General features: G+C 46.9%; 1 protein-coding gene and 1 long non-coding RNA gene across 3 annotated transcripts in view; one reads left to right on the plus strand and one right to left on the minus strand.

Moving 5' to 3' along the window:
• The window catches only part of HUNK (hormonally up-regulated Neu-associated kinase), a 106,444-nt gene that overhangs the window by 62,872 nt on the left and 20,702 nt on the right, over positions 1–22,870 (plus strand). For both annotated transcript variants that reach the window (XM_077878989.1, XM_077878988.1), the window contains exons 5-6: positions 12,534–12,661; positions 19,427–19,562. In XM_077878989.1, the coding sequence (XP_077735115.1) occupies positions 12,534–12,661; positions 19,427–19,562 (264 nt within the window). The remainder of the gene's footprint in view (positions 1–12,533; positions 12,662–19,426; positions 19,563–22,870) is intronic.
• On the minus strand, positions 4,043–5,373 carry LOC144301835 (uncharacterized). Its single transcript, XR_013368735.1, has 2 exons — positions 4,887–5,373; positions 4,043–4,748 (listed from the first exon to the last, which is right to left on the minus strand). It is a non-coding gene; the product is annotated as an uncharacterized LOC144301835 (long non-coding RNA).

Raw genomic sequence — 22,870 nt, forward strand, 5'->3', positions numbered from 1 at the left:
CCACCAGAGAGGCTTGTACCAAAATTCATTCCGTTGCTGGGGAGACAAGAAAACAAAGTCCTGAACTCACAGAACTCATGTTCTAGTTTCATGAGTCATTCCTGTGGTTGTCCTGCTGAAAATTGTCCCATGGCTTTGCATCCTCGTCAGAAGAAAGCAGCCCCTGCCTGGCCCACGCTCCCACCTCTCCGCCATCTACTCCATGTGTTGCTCACAATTCCTCAGGCACGTTGGCCTCTGTTGCATCTTTCCCACCTTTGGGCTTTGCACCTGCTATTTCCATTGTCTGGGATGGCATTTCCTGGCTCTTCAGGTGGCCTGTCCCTGCCCACATTCCAGCTTGAATGCAGTGTCACCACTGTAGAGACCATCTCTGAGTTTCCTGTCACCCTCACACATCCCTCTCTAGCACCCATGGAGGCCTGGCATTTTAGTGTTCGTTAATCCATTTATTGTCCAAGTCCCCAGTTGGGAAGGATGCTGAGTGAGGATGGGACCTTTCAGGTCTGCTTTGCTAGTGTCTCGCATAGCACAGGTCTCCAGGGGCAAACTCAGGACACACTGAAGGGATGAGTCATGGGTGGTAAGCAGGGCTGCTGAGTCTGTCTCCCTAAGGTCCCCCCGGTGGGTGGGTCCCTCAGTGTCATGCGTGAATGGTGCGGGGAGGGTCCTGGATTCTGGGGTTGGGACCAAGTTCCTCACCAATGGGAAACGGGCTGTAGAAAGAGATTGGGCTGCTGATTAGGATGGAAGCTGGGGATGAGAGCGGCGAATTTGAACCAAGAGTGTGGTGATCCAGTACATTTCTAGAATTCTCCGATGTCTCTCCTTCCTCGCTACGCTTCCTTTATCTAGTTTGGAGAAAGGCTAATGTTTGCTGCTGCTTGGTGTACGGCAGGCACCACGGGACTTCATTTTCATGGTAACCCAGTGAAACCGTTACACTCCGTATCCCCATTGTATGGAAGAAAAAACCCGTTGCAAGAGACATTAATAAAATTTCTTAAGGTCACGGGGCTACTGAGTGGTGGAGCTGGGATTTGAACCAGGCCGACTCCAAGGGTCTGAAGAGAAAGGCCTGACTCTTGAACATGGCCCCATCGCCTCATTGGGAGCCATCCTCCTCCCTCTGCTTCTCTCCCCATCTGACTCCACATCTGTGTCTCCTGTCCCTTGCACGCACTGTGCCTTCAGCCGGGGCTCTTGCTCCTGTTCCCATACTCCTTCTCTTTCCCTCTTCTTTTCTGGGATGCCACTTCCCCAGGGCAGCCCTCCCTGCCTCTCGCAAGCTGGCTCTGAGCCTCTGTGTCTCATCTGTTTCCTGCTCCCCTGGTGCTCCCCTGTGGTCACAGCTCACCTACCGGAAACCCTGCACTGCAGGCCGATGGGGCGGGACACCTGGCATGGAGCCTGGGATAGAGGAAGGAGGGAAGGGGTGGGGAGGGACAGGCATTTCATCCCGGTGAACAGAAGCTACGGGGTCAGGGGCTTTAGTTGACTGAGGAAACGAACAGAGCAATGGGACCTAGGGCCAGCGTCGAGAAGTGAAGGGAGTCCAGGTTCTAGTCGGAAGTGAGGGGAACCTGGAGCCCAGCATGAGATTCAGGGGACAACAGAATTCCCTGGACTTGGACAACAGAATTCCCTGGACTTGGGTGCCGCTGGTCACAAAGTTAGTGGGGCGTCAGCTCTTGTTCCTGGGCAGGCCGAGTGCTCAGAGCTAATTGCCCCTTTGATCCTCAGGACAGCCAGTGCAGCTTTCTCGTGCCCATTTTACAGACAGGAGGGAGGCCCGGGGGTAAGTGTGTAAGCAGTGGAGGTACATTTTGCACTCAGGGCTCTTCACACAGAAGCCTGAGCTCCCCATTACTTTCTTGACCTCTCAGGAGGAGGCTGTAAATGGAGAGTGTGTGCTGTGACCCCCTGGGGTAAGGCTTGGGGGCTGCTGGAGTGGGTGGGAGTGGTAGCAGGAAGCCCTAGCAGAGGAAGCCTTCTCCTCCAGGTACCCTGGGTTGTTTGAGCATTGCTGATTCACAAATTCTTCATCCTGTGCCCAGAAGGGCCTCAGAATCCTTCTTAACACAGCCATCAGGAATCGCTGCCCATGGATCAGAGTCGATACTTGAGGTGAAATCCATTCTTGGTCTCTTTCAATGCTTAAGAACTCTCACACGTGTCGGGCATATGATCTGCCCCTGGTAAATATTGATTAACGGATGAATATGAATGTTTGAGTCTATAATCACCTTCTCTCCAAAACAGTTAGGGAACTCAGTTATGCTAAAGGGAGAGCTATATGAGGAACAATTTTTGCACACACACAAAAATAAAAAGGCTATGGAGAATAGGCAGCCTGAAAGGCCAAGAGGTTCAGGGGCGTGATGTGACTGGTGGAGTGGGAGGCGTAATGACCACGGGGAAGAGAAGCCGGCGGTTGGAGGGCAGGTGACGACTTACTCCTCCGGCCCTGCTTTCCCAGGGACTCTGCTCTCTCAGGGACAGAGTAAGTGTCATCACAAGTTGTCATGGTAACGGGGCTCAGCCTATGAAGGGGGGGACCTTTTCACTCCATGACTGGCAAAGCAGGCAGCTCCTTAGAGTCTAGAAGTGTGGGTAGAAGGAAGGAGCCTTACAGATTGTCAAAGCTGCAAGAGAGCTCCTGGACCTGTATCACCTGCGTGGAACATCTCGTCCCCTCGTGCTGACTGTGGGATGGGAATAAATCACTCCTCCCGTCTGGGGACATCCAAGGAGGGTAATGAAAAGCACCAGCTGCAAAAGGCAGTGTCATCTGTGGGGCAGGTATAAGTTCAGACTTTGCCTGAGTCCCTTGCCTCAGTCCCTTGACTGCCAAATCCCTTGACTTGGGAAAGAAATCCGCATTTAGCGACCACAGGTGCTTGATTGTTCAGTTTCGGGACTCAGGGATAACAGCAGAGGGGCCTGGTCTCCTGACACCTATTGTGTCACCATCCATCAACCAGAAGCAGTGACTCTACTCGGAAGTAATGGTGGCATCAAAGGAGGGAAGGTGGAGGGAAGCTGCAAGAGAGATGAAGGTGACCCCAAAACACTCACTTCCCTCCTCCGCCCTGGCTTCTGTCGTGGTTGGGCTGTCTGGAGCAGCTGGACATTTCTTTGCTCACCTCTCCACATAGTTGCCTGTTCCCCACCCCCACCCCCAAGAAGGTGATGTGCAGCTTAAAGCCTTCTGAAAAGCTCTAATCAGGCCTCATTCTTATCCTGGTGCCCTCGAGTAGTATATGGGAAAGTCTTTGATAAATAGTAACACACTATACAGACTGTGGTCTTTCCGTTGATTGTGGCATAGCTCTGGGGGCTGACGGAGGATCTCTGGGTAGACCAGAAACTCTAGCCGCACAAGTCTGGGATCCAGTGCCCTGTGGTGTGGAGCTGAGGTGGAGATTCTCACTCTCATTAAGCCACGGAGTACCATGTTTTATTCTAAGAAATGAGGTTTCCCTGGAGCAAGTCTGGGTGACCTGACCCTAGAACATTCTTGACGAGATGAGGCCACATGACCCATGCCTGATTCACAGGGATGGCATAAATTAGGCCCCTTTTAGAAGCTGTTGCTAAAGCTTAAAAAGAATAAAAAGAAGCCATGTGAGCAGCATACAGCTTACCAACTATCCGTTTCTTCGGCAAATATCTGTTGAGCCAGGTGCTGTGCCGAATTACGAGGGTGAGTAAAGTAGCCTTGGTGGGTCCCTGCTCCTACAAAGATCGCTATTCACGCTCACACACCTCTGACTGAGTGACAAGCATTGTTCCAGGGGCTTTGCAAGTATTAACTCATCTCATCTGCCTCACAGTCCTTCAAGGGAATGCTCTGTTATCCCACTTTATAGACAGGGAAACTGAGGCCCGAAGAGTTCTCAGCCCTTGCCCAAGGTGGCACTGCTAGTAGCTACACAGCCAGGATTTAACCAAGCTGGCTTGACTCTAGAGTTTGCCTTAAATTGTCAATCTCTTCTGCTTCTACTACAATGGTGTGCTTCCTTTTGTGGGGTTTACAGTCTCAGGGGGCAGACAGGCAGTTTTATTTAAAAGCTATAAGCTGGGAGTGGGAACCGCTGTGGAGGAAGTGGGTGGGATGCAGTGAATGAGGACGGTGGTGGCCTCCAGAGGAGGAAACCTCAAAGCCAAATCCTTGGGATGAGTAGAACCAAACTCTGGGAAGAGAGAGGTGTCAGGGAGGAAGGCCCGAGACGCAGGGAACAGGATGTGGGAAGGCCAGGGGCGGGTGGGTGGGGGAGTGTGGGAAGGGGTTTGGGTTTCACCCTAAAGGTCGTGAGAAGCCACTGGAAAATTATAAGCAGGAGGGTAACAACGTGTCATGGATGGAATTGTGCTCTCCTCCCAAAAGATATGCAGGAGTCCCAGTGTCTCAGAATGTGACATTATTTGGAGAGAAGATCTTGACAGGGTAATCCGGTGAAAACGTCGTAAAATCCAGTATGACAGATATCTTTATAAAGGAGGAAGTTTAGACACAGAGAGATGAAGGGAGAACACGTGGGGCTGAAGGCGGTGATCATAGTGCTGCATCTCCGAGCTAAGAAGAAACACCAGATGGCCAGCAACCACCAGAAGCTCTGGGAGCAGCATGGAACAGGTATCTCGGTCACAGCCCTCAGAAAGAACCAACCCCTGCCAACTCTCTTGGACTCTGTGAGCCTCCAGAACGGTGAGAAAATCAGTTTCTGTTGTTTAAGCTCTGAAATCTGGGGAAAGGTCAAAAGTAAACTGATGAGTAACAACTCAACTGTTCCAGATCCCAAGAGCTGTCCTCCTTCCCAGCAAGTATGAAATGCTTCCTGCACTGAATCAAGGTCACTAACAGATGAACGAAGTAGACTCACAGAATTCTTGCTCATCCCTTAGCCAGCGGGAGCGGGAGCCTCCATCAGCCACCCAGCAGAAAGCACTCCATGGTTCAATTATAAATCCAAATTCTCAGTCATTGCTGCTACCTGTAGGTAATAAGTTTCTGGCTGCATGAAAACCACAAGATAGTCCGGATTTCATTCACACGATGGCGGAAGAGTTCCCGGGAGTAAAAGAGGGCAAGCTGTGGTGTGTAAACACTTTCCAAGAAGCATCTGTGTCACATTTGCTAACCTTTCAAAGCAGACTGCATGGCCAACCCGGAATCAAGGAGAGAGAGGTCATCAGATTGCACCCAGTAGTGGGGCGAGTGGGAAAGAATTTGTGGACTTTGGGTTTTTGTTTTGTTTTGTTTATAATCCACCACACTTATCTGCTGCTGTGGATAGAACTGTATCCGCCCCCCCCCCCAAATCCATATATTGAAGCCCTACTTCCCCAGTGTGGCGGAATTGGAAGGTGGAGACTTTGTGAGGTCATGAGGGTGGAGGTACCCATAATGGGATAAGAGTCCTTTTAAGGAGAGACCCCACAGAGTTTGCTTGGTCTCTAACAGTGAGGACAAAGCAAGAAGGTGGCTCTCTGCAAGCCAGGAAGAGAGCTCACCACAACCTGGCCATGCTGGCACCCTGATCTCAGACTCTGGGTTCCAGAACTCTGAGAAAATAAATGTCTGCTGGTTGAGCCACCCCATCTGTGGTATTTTGTCACGGAGGTCTGAGCCGACGAAGACCCCTACTTACCTCACGAGTGTTGCCTGCAAACAATTACAGCCTGTCAGAAGGTACAACACAGAACAAATAGAGCTGCATAGCTGGCTCAGATCAAGAAGGCATCAGAGGAGAATTTAATCTGCTTCTGAGGCATTAAGTGGAATTTGCCAGGTGGGAGCGAGAAGAAGATTTCCAGGCAGAGGGAACAGCATATGCAGAGGCTCGAACCTATGAAAACCTGATTACTATCATTCTTGATCCTGGAGAAAATGAAAAACTTCAGAACCTTCTGGAAGAGATTAATTCTCCACTGCTTCGGGGTGTTGTGTCTGAGATACTGGTTAGGTTCCTGTTTGGTGCCCACGACTTCGCTGGCAGAATTGGAAATGGAAAACCCAAAGAGAATTTAATTTAAAAGGCCATTTAAGAGAGTGAAAATGGAACCAATTTTCTTTCTGGGTCAGACACTGTTATTATAAAACATCCCTTTTTATCGTTCTGAAACAACAGAATGAAGAAGAATTCACTTCTCAAATCAAAAGCAAACTTCTGCCTCTGGAGGTTTGGACCTTGACGGATGGCTGGGGCCTTTCTCCAAGACTTCTGGGACTGACGTGGAAAGAAAACCAGCTTGTCACTCACGGAAACCTCTGGAAGGAGAGCTCTTTCGACAAATGGGGCCCCCGGGACCCTCCTCTTCTAGTGAATCAGGCATTAACAATGTCAGTGGGATGGTGTATGCTGTCTTGGGGCTTTTCCCACTATTTTCTTCATTTTCATATATGAATATCTTTCAAATCATTCACGTCTTACCTTTAATCGAGATGCCTGGAATATCTTGATCTCCAGTGAACTTTGAGATTTCAGGCACGAAATCAAAAATGTTCATTCCGTGGTAGTGAACTGCTTTTATGGTTAACTGACTTTTCCTCAGAGTGGCATATATGCTAATTAAAAAAAAAAAAACACTAATGCAGATGTACTTTTTAAATGAAAAGAATACTAATTAACTTTATTTTCAGAGTATTGCAGTGCTCTTTTGAGAACTTTGGTGAATCTCTAAGAGGAAGGAAAATGGGAATCAGGAGATCTATCCCCAAAGCATTGGAAATGCTGTATTGTTTCAACCAAAGCTGCTCTTTGCTCCCCTGGGAGTGCACGGGGTGGGCGAAACATTTATGTGAAGACCTAGTGCCTAGTGGAAGGTCGTGTACAACACACCCAGACCACCACCCCAGTCTCACTGAATCTCTTTTCACTTAGTGGGAAAAATCTCTCCCCTTTGCTGTCCCTTTGGGTAGACAAGTTGGCTGAGGGGACCCAGGGGACCCATCTTGTTTCCAGCCCTGCTCAGGCATTCAGGCCTTAGATTCTGTTTTGTAAAAAGTACTACCAGACACCACCAGCTGCCAGTGGTCAAATGTGAAAGGATAGCATTTTCTCTCCATTTATACCCCCCTCAAAATGACAGGAGAAGGAGGTGGAAACTGGAGCCCTGTGGCTTCTTTTGGGTAGCTTAGGGCTTTTGACTTTAAACAGAGAAATTCCTTTAGCTTCTGAGATTTTTCAGTTATAAAATCTAAGACTTGTGTGTGTGTGTAGTTAGCTTGTGCATTTAAAGTAGAAGAGGGGAAGGAGGAAAGGAAAAGGAAGAAAAAAGGCTGAAAATCCACAAGATAGTAATTTCTCGTGGAACACAGACCATTTTAAGGAGTAGCCATGAAGTTTGAGATTCTCCAAGTGGACAGATCTCTTCCCAGTCTACTTTCAAGACTTAAAATCAGAAGTTGGACTGAAAGTTGATACTAAAAGATGGAAAGATGTTGCTTTTAGGCAGAGAGGGTTTTTAAACGTTTTTCACAGGCAATTCTTTTCTTGAAGAATCACACAGAAGCTGGGTGTGTCAGCTGAAGGTTCTCACAGCTTCGCTTTGGTGTAAACTGGGCAGTTCCTGAGGATGCTGCCCATTGGCCCTGTGAGAACAGTAGCCAGATGTTCCCAACACGGGCCAGCGCAGCTCTGTCCATTACCTTGTCTCTTGTGTCCTGCTAAAGCTGCTGGCCAACTTCTCCAGGGTGGTCTGACTCCTTGTCTTTCCTCTCTTGGATGATAAGTGACACTCCAGCTTTCCCACCAGGGAGTATTTCATTATCTGATGGGACATGGGGACCACCTTTGGGCTTCCTGACTGAATCCCAAAGATTCCACATTTATATTTCATGGGGCCCCATCCCCTCATCCTTCTGTTTTTCTTCATTGTCACTTTACCTTTTTCTTCTGATGCCAGCATATTCCACACTGGCCAGTTACCTTTGGATTTTCTGTCACCCAGTAATGACTCAGCCTTCTTTCTTTCTGTTTGGAAAAACTCACATATCGTATTTGTTTGAGACTTTCATTCTGGTCTCTCATCCCTTTTTTTTCTCAATTTATGATTTGGGGCACCTGGATGGCTCAGTCGGTTAAGTGTCCGACTCTTGGTTTTGGCCCAGGTCGTGGTCGCAGGATTGTGAGATTGAGCCCTGAATTGGGCTCTGTGCTCTGTGTGGAGTCTGCTTCAGGGTCTCTCTCCCTTCTCCTCTGCCCTTCCGTGCTTACGCTCTCTCTCTCTCTCTCAAATAAATAAATTTAAAAATCTTAAACAAAAAAAAAAGATTTGTGATTTTTTTGGGAAAGATTTTATTTATTTATTCATGAGAGAGGCAGAGACATAGGCAGAGGGAGAAGCAGGCTCCTTGGGGGAGGGGGGAGGGGGGAGCCTGATGCGGGACCCGATCCCAGGGCCCCAGGATCATGACCTGAGCCAAAGGCAGACACTCTACCACTGAGCCACCCAGGTGCCCCACTATTTGTGATTCTTGGGATTCCCATGTCTGCCATGGAGAAGTTAGAAAGCCCCTGGACCATATTTCAAAAGACACATCAGGAAATTCTGTACATGTCTTGGGACTCCTACTAATTCTATGGGATTACAGAGGTTTATAAACTGCATTCCACATTTTTCCCTTGGTATCCTCACATACTTCTGAAATGTCAAAGGGATAAGATTTCTCTTTATCCCGATATTAAACATGTATGAAAAGCCTGGGGGAAAGGAATGAAGATGCTCAATCTGGTTTCCTTTGTAAAATTTCCTGGGACTGCATGACTCTCCACGTAGATTTCCATCATTATCTGGCAACAGGATACAAATATAATTGTAGCTTTGTATCTGTTGTTTTTAAAACTTTACCGATGAAGCAGTAGATAGATTCACATCTATCAGGCACTGAATCTGTGCCAGGCCCAGCGTCCAGTACTTTCTGTGGCTTGGTTCATTTGACCCTTATCCAACGTACTCTTGTTACCCATGTTTTGTAGAGGAGCGACCCTGGGTGAGACAGCGGGGTCCCCTTTAGGGACTTATGACTGTTTTCAATGATGACTTTGATGATAAACTTCCCCAAGTGAAATGAAATTCTGGAGTCAGTTTGGTAAAATAATCAGTTATAAAAACCACTTGCTTCGCCCTGGTTGGACTACTTTGTGCAAGTTCACCAGCACAGTCTTTAAAACAGGCATCTTTTACCTTTATCTGTGGCCCCAGCCAGATAATGGAGAATGATACTCAGTGGCCAGAGTATCATCTTTCGAAGCCACTTGGTGGCAAGGAGATGTCTCAACGACACCTCGAAGACAGAGACTTTTCGTAAAGGTTTTAGAGTTGGCCCCCTGGCATCATATTACATATTACATTCACTGAACTCCTTCATTTGGATTTCCCTCCGTTACTGTCATGGCCTATCTCCTCTAGCATTTGGCACTATTTTATGCAACAACCCCCCCCCACCCCGTGACAAGAAGCTCCATGTCCCCTAAAGATAAGGGGAAATATAAAAGGTCATAGGGCAGTATTCTTCAAACTGGAGTGTTGAACACTCTTCTTATCAAGGAAGAACATTCTTGGTAACCCCTGGTGTTGACTTTCGTTACTTTGATTTAAATTTTGCTTAATGTACACGAATGTAAAATTAAACTCCTTTTATTTATGGCTCTGTACAACTAAAAACCCAAAACTAATGTACAAGTTAAATATAACCGAGACTAAAAGAATCCCCAAATATTCAAATGAATAGCATTAGTTAGGTGCCATGGCTACTGATTGGTGAGAGCTGAATTGCTCAAAAGATCTGGGCGTTACTTCTCCTTGCTGGGCACAGGCTCTCTGAGCTGGTTGGCTCATTGCCATGGGCTCGATCAGTTCTCCCCCCCCCACCCCGTTTTCACCCCTCCAGCGCTTTCAAATCTGACTTTGCATCCGAAGCACGTGGAGGGCTTGTGTAAACCCAGTTTGCGGAGACCCACCCCTAGAGCTTCTGATTCCTTGAGTCTGGAGTGGGGACCAAGAATTTGCAAATCCAACATTTCCAGGTGATGCTGTTGCTCTACTGAGCACCAGACTTTGGTGCTGCACCTTTCTCATTACCTGTGACAATAAAAGTGATCTATTCTGGCAAAGGTTGTGTGTTGGTGAGCACCAAAGCAGAAGCAAGCACCAAAATCCAGTGTGTACTTGGTTATGTGGCCGAAACCCAGTATGCACTTGGTTATGGGGTGACTGTCCAATGGCCCTGGTTGCGGTTTCCAGGATGCTTAAGTATATCACCAAAAGAAAATCAAAGCTTGGAATTGCTGAATCCCCGAGGATGTGTCCTATGTATCTCAGTTTGAGAAACAAGTATAGGTTGGGTATTAGACAATATTTACCTGTGGGGGGGGGGGATGATATTATGTAGGTACCAGACTCTTCAGTTTTAGGTATGAATGAATGTTAGACCAAGACAAAGGTGCCCAGAAGTGAGCAGAGAAGAGAGGACAGATCTCATTGTACCACCAAAGAGGAGAAGAGAGAGACTGTGGCTTAGTACTTGGGGGGCCTCCTTCGTGCCTGGGCTTGTCCTGAATGGAATGAACTGCACTGGGGAAGTTGGAAACACGTGTCTTGAAAATTGTTCAGGGGCTCCCAACAGTAACTTTCTGGATATTCTGGGAGGGTTTCCTATTATAAAAGCCACGTGTCCAAGACCCCTTTGAATGAAGAAATTCTATGATTGGGGGGTGGAGGGGTTCCTTAGTTTTCTCTCTGATTGGTCTCCAAGAATCCTCCGAGCCAGGATGTTTAGCATTGCATGGTAGGTTTCCAAGCGTGTTACCAGCCCTAGTACCCCATCCCACCGCCCCTCCTGGCTTCCTCAGTTCTATCACTCTTTCAGGTTTACAAAGTGACACATCTCCTTCCCATACCTATTCCTTACTAGCCTTTCTCTCTGTGGCCCGCCATCCCTCCCACTCAGGCTTCAGTGGCAACATGCCAATATACTGCCCTGAGCTCCTGCTCCCTGTCCTGAGCCCCTTAAATCCACCTGATACCAGATGACTGCTCCCCAAATTGTTTGGCCTTGGAACTTGTATTCAACCAACATCTGTTGTTGTCCTGGGGAGCGTGTTCCATCAAACACACAGGGAAGTGCTCCTGTAGATTCTGTGTATGTGTATGTCTGGCTCATTCTGGTCTCCATATCTTGTCTTCCCAACTTGTCATCCCCATCCCTAAGGTGTGGAAGCTCGGGTGCATATACTCAACCTTCCTGGCAGAGGCCACCTGCCTTCAGGCACTTAGTATAAACTGAGTACTTGAAAGGATTGTGCTTAGACATTACCTGTTGACTGTCCCCCACAATCGAAGATGGCAGGGCTCCATCTGGTTCATCCCTACCCAGCCCCTGCCTGGGGTGGAGAGCCAGCCAGCAAGTGTTTGTGGACTGAATGTTTATGTATCTGTGGCCATAACTGCACTGTGAGTTACAGAGGAGGAACGGGGTCTTAGAGTTATGGCTGCAATTTGAGAATGATTTCTGGCTGGAGCACGGGGGCTCTGTACCTGTCGTGATCTGGAGCACTGTAAATCAGAGGCGCCTCCGTGGAATTGGGCCCCAAGGGTCTTCATTTCAATCAGTCTCATTGGATTTGTTTTGACTGGAAATCCTATTGCCTGTTTTTAAAACATATTCCCTCGGGCACTTTTGAACACTTGAGACCTCTTGGCAGGCAGGCATTTCATCCCCATCAGGAAATCTCATCAAAATGATATTAGGTTTGCACATTCAGGAAAATAAAAGTCCTCCAAGAAGCTGTTGCCGTCTGCTAGATTGGCTTTGGATATAAGCAGTTAAGCCCATTCAGAAGGTATTCCGACCACGTCTGGGCCACGGGGCCAGGGTGCTGGGATCTTACAATGAACAATGATAGAGAAACTAAGAGTGGGGAGGAGACGCCTCTCCCCATTCCCACCCTGGAGAATTCTATAGTTACAGGCCCAAACAGAATTCAAGGGAAGAGCAACAGGCCCATTTTGGGGGTGAGACTCTTGTTTCAAAGGACTTACAAGTAACCAGAGCTGCTGGCTAGGCTGTGGCTTGCCCTCCTATGCAAGTGCAGGGTCTTGCCCTATATATGTTTTTGGTCTGGCCTCCTCCATGCTCCACCTTGTCAGCCATACTTGGAAAACCACATAATGGCAAGACTACTTTTATTCCAGGCTCCCAGCCTGCTGCTGGTATTCTTCACATAATTTGGTCTGGACTTCCTTCCAGAAGGAAGGACATGATTTCCCTTCCTTAGGGGGTAGCCCTTGAAGTTCCATAGACTTCTTTGATCTCCACAGTCCATTGTCCAAGTCTTTACAGACAAGCTCTTTCTCATGCTTTTCACTTTTGCTCCTCCAGTACGTCACCGAGTTTTCCAGAAAGAAGGCCTCTTGAGGTCAGCATGAAAGCAACAGGGCTAAAGCTGTGCCAAGCCTGTGCCCTATTTGTCTTCCTCTCCCGGGAGCCTCATTTTGGTCTCATACTTTGGTGTCTCTCTTTTCAGAGGCGTGAACATGTATGCTATGTTGACTGGGACCCTGCCTTTCACGGTGGAGCCTTTTAGCCTGAGGGCTTTGTACCAGAAGATGGTGGACAAGGAAATGAATCCCCTCCCCACCCAGCTCTCCACAGGTAATGCACCCTCGCCTCTCTGGATTCCAGGTTCCAGGACTTGTGTGCTTACCAGGTTTGGTCCATCCATGAAGCAGTATTTGCTTTGCAGAAATGGTGTTAGGCCTTTTTATGGGATTAAACCCTGACTCAGAGGTGGTTGAGTTTCCCATGGCTAAGCAACCGTTCATCTCACCTTGATCTTTTCCTTCTCTGTTATAACTCTGAACCCCTAACTTCCTCCTTCCTCCTTCTGCACAAAACACACGCATTAAAGGCTCTTGGAGAAATGATTGCAGTCTTGATTGTTTTAATGCTTACACTATTCTAATGTTGACTTTGAAAAAAGCATTTATAATCACAGTTCTGTTGTGCTTTCCTTAGTCAATTCAGTGTAAAGAAATATTACTTTCATTCGAGTTTGGTCTGTAATTTGTTTTGCTCTTTGAGCTTTTGAGCCTGTTCAAAAGCTTTTAAGTGTATGTAGTTTCACTTACTTGATTAGACTGAATCATCAGGTGTGTTTGGCAAGTGTTCTCAAACTTCAGGAGGTTCACATTTCGGTAAACAGGTCACATTAAGATTTGGTTTCAGATCCAGTAAATTAGCACAATTTGTTCTTTTGTTTGGATTACAATTCACTTCAAGTTCCTGGCTTCAGGTTGGCCCTGGTGATCATTTAATTGGCTCCTTAGAATAAACTCAGCTTCCCTGAGATAAGGCATGTGACCAAGAAAAAAAAAAAGTATTCATTTAATTTCAACTTACAATACATGATTTAAAATATAGAATTTTTATTTTACTACTGTTACATATTTTTCCCCCCCTCTGGAGTTTATAAAGCATCCATGAAGCTAACCTTGAATTTATGCTTGTCAAATGGAATTCAAGCTGAAATGCATTCTCGTACGCAATGATCTAATTTGGTCTGTACTTTCACCTTTGCTAGGGAGGATAGAATCTCCTGCCTGGAGAAGGCAGACAGGGCTCATTTTGAATCCCAGTAGGACCCTGAGGAGCTGGAGAAAGGCTTCTCATTCTTTTAGTCAGGATAGGCCAGGCTATGCTACAATAACAAATAGCCCCCAAATCTTAGCAGCTTAAGACAACAAAGACTTATTTCTCATTCATGCCACCTGTCTGTGGAGAATTGGATCAAGGGTTGGAGGATTCTGACCATCCTCGTCAGTCAGGGTCCCGGATTGATGGAGGAGACACCATTTCAAACATACCTGGTCCATGTGGATGAAAAGAGAAGTCTAGAACATCTCTCGTTAGCAATTAAGTCTCCCACCAATGTTCTGTTCATAAGTCCTGACTTTCTGAAGCGTGTCACCTGGCTTCACCCAACTAAAGAGGCTGGGGAAACACAGCCCTACTGTGTGTCTAAAAGGCAGAAAACCAGAAATATCTGTTGAACAGCATGAATGTGAGCCACCGGCTGTGGGAGGAGGAGCAGGCAGTTCGATCTGTGGTAGTCCCTGGGGTGGGTTGCACAGCAGGTCAGGGGCAGGTAGATTAGTAGCCCAAGAAGTCAGTCTCATAACTTCAGAACTGATATTGTTTTGGGGTGCCTGGGTGGTGCAGTTGGTTAAGCATCCAACTCTTGGTTTTGGCTCAGGTCATAATCTCAGGGTCCTGGGATTGAGCTTCACGTCGGGCTCTGCACTCAGTGTAGAGGCTGCTTGAGATTCTCTCCCCCTCTCCCTCTGCCCCTCCTGCTTGTGCTATCTCTCTGTCTCTGTCTCTCTCTCCCCCTCTAAGATAAATAAATAAATCTTGAAAAAGAAAAGAATCAACATTCTTTTAACCCCTGGTCTATGACTGTTTTCTGATAGTGAAAATTAAATTTACCTTAAATAAGTAAAAACTCTACCCCGAAGGTGTTTAAAAAAATAGTCCAGAAGAAATTCCAAAGAAGATATATTAGAAATGTTCTGAGCGATTTTAGCACCACTGGAGTTGGCTCCTGCTCTGAGCAGACAGCTTTGACTTTGGCCTTAAGCTGTGTGTGCTTTTTAAAGATCTTCACATTCCTAAGGGACTTGGTTGTCTTGACTTGTCAAGCATGAACAAGCAAGAATTGCGCTTCTTTCTTCTTCTTTTTTTTTAAGATTTTATTTATTTATTTAGAGAGAGAGTGTGTGCACAAGTGGAGGGGGAGGGACAGAGGGAGAAGGACAAGCAGACTCCCCACTGAGCACGGAGCCCTACTCGGGGCTCCATCTCACAACCCCAAGATGATGACCAGAACCTAAACCAAGTTAGTTGCTCAACCTACCGAGCCACCCAGGTGCTCCAAGAATTGCATTTTTAGATTTGGTTTTCCAATTAAGGAATCTGGACCCCTCCCCTAAACTTTTTTTAAAAACTTTTTAAACTATTGGGATGTGTAGGTATTTCTCCTATTTCTCCTCAACTGGAGCTTTGTGCCAGGTATCAAGCGTAGTGTTTGCACAGTATAGACGCTCAGGGGATCTAGGTTGCTGATTTGAGTGGTCAACGCGTGTGGCTCTGGAAGGCAGCCCATGGATCCGCCCAGCTGCTCGGGGACAGGAGCTGAGCTGATGCACTGGGGCCCAGAGCTGCTAGCTGGCTGCTGGAGCAGTGCAGGTCACCTTATCTTGTTTACACAGTGAATGACCTCTGTTTTGGAGATGAGCCCCTGGCCTCCTGGCAGCCCCCTGTTTCTCCAATTTAAAATACCCTGCCAGGTTTACCTCTTTTTTCCAACCAGCCTGGCCCACCCTCATTTAGGAGACCGTGTGGTGCTATCTTATTTAGAATCCAGAAATACTCATTCACCAGCGACAGGAGTAGCTGAATGTCCATGTGCAAGTGCAAGTGCTTTTCACATTATCATTTGCTCTCCCCAGAACCCTGCAAGATAAGTACTCTTGGTCCTAATTTATCAGTGAGGATGCTAAGTCTCAATGAGCTTATGTAGCGTCTCTGTTTTTGAATTTCTGTCTGCTTGGCTCCCAAACCTGGATTTTCCTACTATACAGAGCTGTCTCTCTCCCTTTTTAAATTTTATTTGGTATGAGGTGCTTCCCCTTCTGCACCCCCGATTTGGGGAAAATTATCTATTGCTTTTATGTTCTGGGTAATGTTAAAATTGAGATGTCCAAATCGAAAATATACCAGTTTCATTAAGTGTCTCACCAACACATCTTTCATTTAAAGATTCTCTCACTCATATTTGTGACACTTTCTACACATCAGCTGTATAAGAGTACTCTTTTTGGGGTGACTGGTGGTTCAGTAGTTGAGCATCTGCCTTTGGCTCGGGTTGTGATCCTGGGGTCCTGGGATGGAGTCCTGCATCAGGCTCCCACTGGGGAGCTTGGTTTTCCCTCTGCCTATGTCTCTTCCTCCTCTTTGTGTCTCTCATGAGTAAACAGATGAAATCTTAAAAACAAGAAAAAAATAGTACTCTTTTTTAGATTAAGTTGGGAGGATTTTTGCCGAGTTGAAAAGATAAAAAAAGTCACTGCCCTTGTGACTCCTTTGTGCATGCTTTCGAAGAATTGTCCCTCATCTCTATCATGTAGTTTGAAAACTTAAGCTTTTGGGGCCTTTCCAATTCTTGCTTCGAGACAGTCTCTTTCTGCTTGTTGGCACTTGCATATCACAGAGTTGGAAATGCCTTTCATGGCTTACACATTTTTCCGACAGTTTATCTTTACATCTCTACATCTCAGGGATGGTACTTCTACTGCCAAACAGTCACTTCTGATCAAGAGCGTTTTGCACCATGAAGTCATGGAAGTGAAGCCGAAGGCTGGGTGTTGGCATTGGCAAGGGTTGAGCCAGCACCAATTAAGATTTCTGAGAAGGTTCAACTGTCAAATAATTGTTGCTGCTTTTGCGTAGGAGGTGATGAGGAAAGAGCCTTGGTTGGGGATGGGACTCCACTTGCATCTATCTGATGGACTGTATTACTGTGAAAAGTCAAATGGCTATGTCTGTGTCCTGTAGCCCTCTCCCTAGCTAGGCACAGTGTCATGGGGCTCACACAAGCGAGTGCAGATAGTAGAGAGCACACTCCTCGTGGAGGAAAGAAGGTTTTGCACTACAGAAGTGTGTGTGCATGTGATGTGGAACACAGAGAGGGAGCTGTCAGTGTGGGTCATCCTTTCCTTGTGCCCTCAATGGAAGCTACAGCTTAGAAGAGTGGAGAGTTGTAAGTGGCCATGCCCACCATGGCTTTCCAAGACCTTGGAGAATTTGAATCTCTTGTGCTCATGAAACATAGGGATCTTCAAGACCCTAAGACAAACTTCAGAGAACTCTAACGACATTTTCAAAGTCCTTTTTGGATGGTAATGCAGTGTTTGTGATGTCCAAAGAAATAAAATTCATCAGTAGAGATCAGAACTAAAATTACTTGAGCTCATCAGCAATTTGTGAAGATGCCGAGTGCGTGGTTCTGAAAATAGAACAAAAACGCACATCCAGTCTGTTCTTAGCTCTTCTGGTTAATCATGTTCTGAAAAGGCCTGGCAGTAGCCTGGGTTGTATGGGTCCTTTGAGGGTAAGCGACAGAGATGTCTCAGAAACATCTTGAACTCACAGCCTCCACATTTTAATGGATTAAGCTCACATCTTTCTGATTTGACCAATAGGTGGTCCTGATTAGGCATCCAGATGGCTCTTGCAATGTAAGGGAGTTGAGAGAAGGGAGATAGAGTTTCCAGAAAGAGGAACTTCTTTATTTTTTTGGAGATCGGTTTGCTTTTCAGACCATTGAAGAATATTTTAGGGAAGTTTTATTTGGAGACCCAGCTATAAAACTTAGAGTATTAATTAAATGTACCTCATGACTGCTCTGGTGTCTGCACATCTATTTTTACCCACTCCATTCTCAATGAGAAATGACCTTCTGGTGACCACATCAACTGGATCAGAACCCACTAGAGAAGTTACCTGGTGGCATGACCAAGTAGAAGTTGTTTCTTTGGGGTTGATTCTGGCATCACCACAGCCCCTCTTTTGATGGCTTGATTTCCACCCTGCGGAAAACACCCACCATTCTATCAGAACAGTATTGAATGACAACTAAAGTCTGTGAGAAAGTGACTTTTCTTTGAGAGTCTCTCTTCGAGAGATTATGTTAGAAAACTGAAAGATAGTGGGGGACTGCATTCGTGCTTTCCCCTGGGGGGGAAAAAAAGAGAAAAGAAAAGAAAACTGAAAGATAGCTTTGGAGAGAAGGATAGAAAATTTTGAAAACCAAAAATTAGGATTATGTTCTAGAGTCTGTTCCTTAGTATATTGGAAATTGGATATCATGGACAAAGCTACATAAAAAGATTTTTTTATAGCGCAAAGATGATAGGACTGTGCTCCATAAGAGAAGGAGCATAGAATAAAAGGAAAATCGTAGTCTCATAACTCAAGCAAGACAGACCATCTTCATTTTTTTTTTTTAGACCATCTTCATTTTGAAGTAATCCCTAGCATTCTTGGTCCATATGTGTTCATGCATATTCTCCTGCTAGCAGTTTTGAGCCTGTGTCCTTCCTATGCATTATAAACATGTTTTTCCATGGGATGCAAAGATCTATTTAGAGATGAACCGGCTTCCTATCCTCACTCCCTGGGTGGACAGCAGGCCCTTTGTTAAGTATTCATTTAACGAAAGGAGACCCAGGGCATTTGAAAAAATCATTTTTTGCCTCAGATGAAAAGGAAAGGGGGCTGTCGGGATTTTCTTATTTGTCAGCTGCTTCTCATATTCTTTCCTTACATACCAGGCTCAGCCTAGCTGATGTGACCACTGTGAACTTCAGTGGGCTGCAAAACAAAGACAAACTTGAGTGGCATACATTCCGCACAAGCAGCCCCTTCATCTTAAGGGAGAGCACAACAGGAAAGGGCCCATCACGTAGACACAGGTGTATAGTGTGGCACTTACTGGAACCTTGTATACAGACTAGGAATTTAAAACTTGGGTGGCTGTTACAGAGTTTACTGACACTCTCCCTGAAACTGGCTCTCTGATGGGCCTGGCTACATGGGCATGGGCTCCGGCTGGTTGGGGTGCTGTGTTGTCAGTAGCCCACAGGGTCTGAAGACTAAGCAGATGGCCATGCACAATGGCTTTAAAAGAAAGGATCGGGGGTGCCTGGGCGGCTCAGCAAGTTAAGTGTCTGATTCGTGTTTCAGCTCAGGTCATGATCTCAGTGTCGTGCGATGGAGCCCCGAGTCAGGCTCCGTAATGGGTGTAGAGTCTGCCTAAGATTCTCTCTCTTCCTTTCCCTCTGCCCCCTCTATCCTCTCCCCTACTCTAAAAAACAAAACAAAACAAAAACTGGAAAGAAAGCAGGGCCTCCCTTAGTCTCTTGAGACTCTGTGTGTCACGTGGTGAGCTGCAAGTTAGAGGGTATAATTCTGAAGGCGTTCACCCTCTGGTTCCTTTCTGAGTACTTCCTCAAAAATTCACCTTGAGGACAAGCATTTTCTCTTTACTTTCTTTTATCCTCCAAGCCTGGAGCTAGAACATCTCTTTGGCTCGCATTTAGAGATGCGCTGCAAGCTAAGACCACAGGTTGTACTGGGAAGTGCAGGGCATGGGGAGACCCAAATTGGTTCTTGCTTTACCATGTACCAGTTTCATCCCTTGGACAAATATCTTAAACTCTTTGGACTTGAGGCACCCAGAGATCCAGGGAATAGATCAATGCTGGCAGTGACTCAGGAGAGGTAGTGGACCTGCCTCGAGTCTCGGTGGCATGTGCATTCAGCCTATAACATGAGTATGTTTGCCCACTGTCTTCACAGGCGCCATCAACTTCCTGCGCTCTCTCCTGGAACCAGATCCTGTGAAGAGGCCCAATATTCAGCAAGCATTGGCGAATCGCTGGCTTAATGAGAATTATACGGGCAAAGTGCCGTGTAATGTCACCTATCCCAACAGGTAATCAAATGCACACAGAGGGACCCCTTCTGAGGCCAGATGGGACCGTCATATGAGCCCTGAATACTTCTGGACAGGAAGCTGTAGGGGATTCAAGGAAAAGCTGTGTGTTTTCTTGGCTGCCCATCCCCCACTCCAAGCCCACACATCCACAGACAAGCCCACCTCGGTGCCCAAGGGGAAGTGTGGGTAGGGCCATCCCAGGTGGTTGTGCAGAGTATGTCCTGCACCCGGGAGAGGGTGGATGGAAGGTGAAGTCCATCCCACATTCCCTCATCACACTCATCCCGGGGACTTGCATCTTCACAGTCTGGCACCTCTTTCTAATTCACACAAAGGGACCATTTAGTCTAGTCTAGTCTAGACTAGCTGTGGCCTGAATGAGTGTGTATGTGTGTCTGAGTGTGTCTGTGCCTATAGCTGGTTGTGTTTGAGTGTGTGTGAGATCCATTCCTGAGCTCTCCTGCCAACATCAGGCCGCATCCAGTAGAATGGACCCGCTCCCCTCTCAGACCACCCCTTGGACTCCTCTTCTGCTGCTTCTCTGCTCTGATGTTTGGTTCAGCCCCAAGTCCCCTGCCCTAGAATGTTGGGGGCACGAAGAAAAGGCAGTAGAAGGAGACAGTTGCTTCAGGCCATGTTTTCCTGTGGGCTTCCGGTGAGGGCTTCACCTCAGGAGCTTCCAAGAGGAGAATGCTTCGAGCAAGCATTGCCACAGCGTGGAAACACTGAGGGGCACCTCCTGGTGGCCTACATGTCTCCATTGCTGCTGTACTGACTGCAGATTGGAAAACAAACATCAGAACACATTTCCTTGTACCCTCTTCCTACCCATTTGACATATTGTTAACCGACCCGAGTGAAGGAATGAGGATCCTCACCAGGCCTGGGACCCATACTCTAGGTCCCAGGCCTGCTCACTCTAGTCTGAAGCTCAGATGAGAACAGGGACCACTGGTGAAGGGGGAACAGATATTTTCAAAATGTCCAGGAAGGCCTGGAAACATCCACCAAGCCTTAGGAAAGCTGTCGCACCGAGTTCTCCAAAGAGAATAGGCAGGCAGGGCTCTGTCTTGGGGAGAAAGTTCTAGAAGAACTCCAAAGGCCACAGGTGGAGTCTGCATCCATGCTTCTGAGCCAGATTTACACTCCCCATGGCCATAGGTCAGGTGGTTTCACTCGGTTGCCGTCTAGAATTCTAGCATTTGACTCTTGAGAGGTAATTTAAACAAAGTCCAGGTTACTTAGGTTACCAAGGGAACCTGGAAATAGACTGCGGGTTTCCAACACTGGCTCTGCTTGGCCCGTGTCTGAAACAGACACCAGAAATATTACCTCGACGTGAGATGGAAAGCAAAGACGAGAAGCCATGCCTCATTACCGATGCTCCTGAAGGCTGGGAGCACACAGGTATGCTTTCTGCTAAAGGAGGGGCGACTGGAGGCAGACACATGAGTCATTAAGCTAATGTAATCACTGCCTAAATGAGCATAATCAATCCACTCAACGTGGCAGCTGTTCAAAGGAAGCGGAGCTGGTATTGGAAGTACACTCTCCCCCTCCTGGTGGGCCGCATCCTCACTCACGAAGAGGCGCCTCGTGCTGTAGCTTTTCCACAGGTGGTAGGCAGGCATTTGTAGATTGAAACTTCAATTCGGGGAGCCCCTCCTGGTTTGGCCAGGTCGGCAATTTTTGCATTTGGACATGGTCAGAAAGCCGAAAGGCTGCACGTGAACCAGTTGGGTTGTGAAACTGGTTAAGATCCTGTTTATTAAAGAAAACAACCGCTTACTGTCTTCTGTTACACAAGGCCCACTGCTCACTTTGTTCCAGAGGCAAATCAACGTTCCGTTGTAAAGTACGGAAGCCGGAGATCTAAACTCTTGCGGGAGCCTTTATTTTGAAAAATGTGTAGGGCGAAAAAAAAAAAAAAATTAATTAATAATAATAATAAGTAAATAAAGTGCTTTTGATCGTTATTTTTCTGGCATCACTGGCTCACAGATAAATGCAGTAAGAACATGTGATCAGGGAAAGAATATAGGCTGTATTATATTTTATAGCTTCCCAACATACCTAGCCTCAGATTCAGTGATTTTAGATGTTAAAATGTTTTGCTTTGGGGAAAGAGTGAGAATACAGGGCTTATGTTTTATATCGCTCTTCTGTAAAGCCTTCTGTTAAGTCATTTGGGCTTCCAAGTTATCTCCAAAAGGCAAGAGGAAAATATCTTTAAAAGTCAACCTTTTATAATAAAAGTTCAGGCCAGTCAATCAGCAGTTTGCTGTGCACCGGGCTGGCCTCCCTGTGCTGGGAGCAGATATTTTTAGGGAGGCGACCTTGGCTGCCTTCTTCCTTCAGCACCCTGGTGGGGGCTGGACAGTCTCCCCCATCCAGTTAGCTCTGGAGGTGGGCGGGAGGGAAAGAAGGTGATGGGTAACACAGGGTGGGATTAAGCCATAGTAGTGTAACAAGGGATTTAATGCGAATTTACTTAGAATTACACCAAGTGTTCTGGAACATTTTCCTAGTGTCTCTATCGTTCAAACGTGGGGAGATAGCAAGAATTAAATAACTGGTATTGCAGAATTCCAAAGGTACAGGTCGCTTATTGCAAATGTTAAATTGTACCTCAATCAATAGAGTCGACAGTGCCTTTTGGCAGAGCTCTCCTGTTTCTGAAGACAGTGGATATGAAGGGCAGAGATGGGGTGCCTGCCCCTGCTGACCACCCCCGTCTCCCCTCCACCTCCCAGCCCCACCCTGGTGGCACCCCTCTCCTGGATGGCTCTCCCCTCCCCGGGGTGGAGGGCAGGCTGCTGAGGGTGGCCTTGGGTTGACTGACAGGGGGTGGCTCACACAGCCATAATCTGATTGGCCAGGTATGAGGCCGTAAGGCTGTGGTCTGATTGGCCAAGGACAGAGCACAGGGCAGTGGTCTGATTGGCCAGGGGACAGGGCCACGCCTGCACACTTCCTGGGTAGTTTCCAAAATCTAGTCTTCTGCTTTAGTTAAGTGCTTTGCAAACTTCAAGTATTTGTATTCTTTTTTTAATAGACGTTATTTTTACCATTAGTCATTCCAACCCCCTTCCCATCCATTATTTAAAATTAGTGATTTTGTGGCAAACAGAGGGGGGCGGGGAGGCAGATTTTGTGGTTCCTTGGGCGTGTTTTCTTTGGATGGCACTTACCCATATCTAGGGAGGGAGTGCTGCCATAGTTTATACCAATGGGTGGTGGAAGAGGGTCTGCAGACCTAGGTCTGCTTTTGCTGCCCTTTCCAACTGGCCCATGACTCTGGCAAG

This window comes from Canis aureus, chromosome 30 (genome assembly GCF_053574225.1).
Source record: "Canis aureus isolate CA01 chromosome 30, VMU_Caureus_v.1.0, whole genome shotgun sequence".
Classification (NCBI taxonomy): domain Eukaryota; kingdom Metazoa; phylum Chordata; class Mammalia; order Carnivora; family Canidae; genus Canis; species Canis aureus.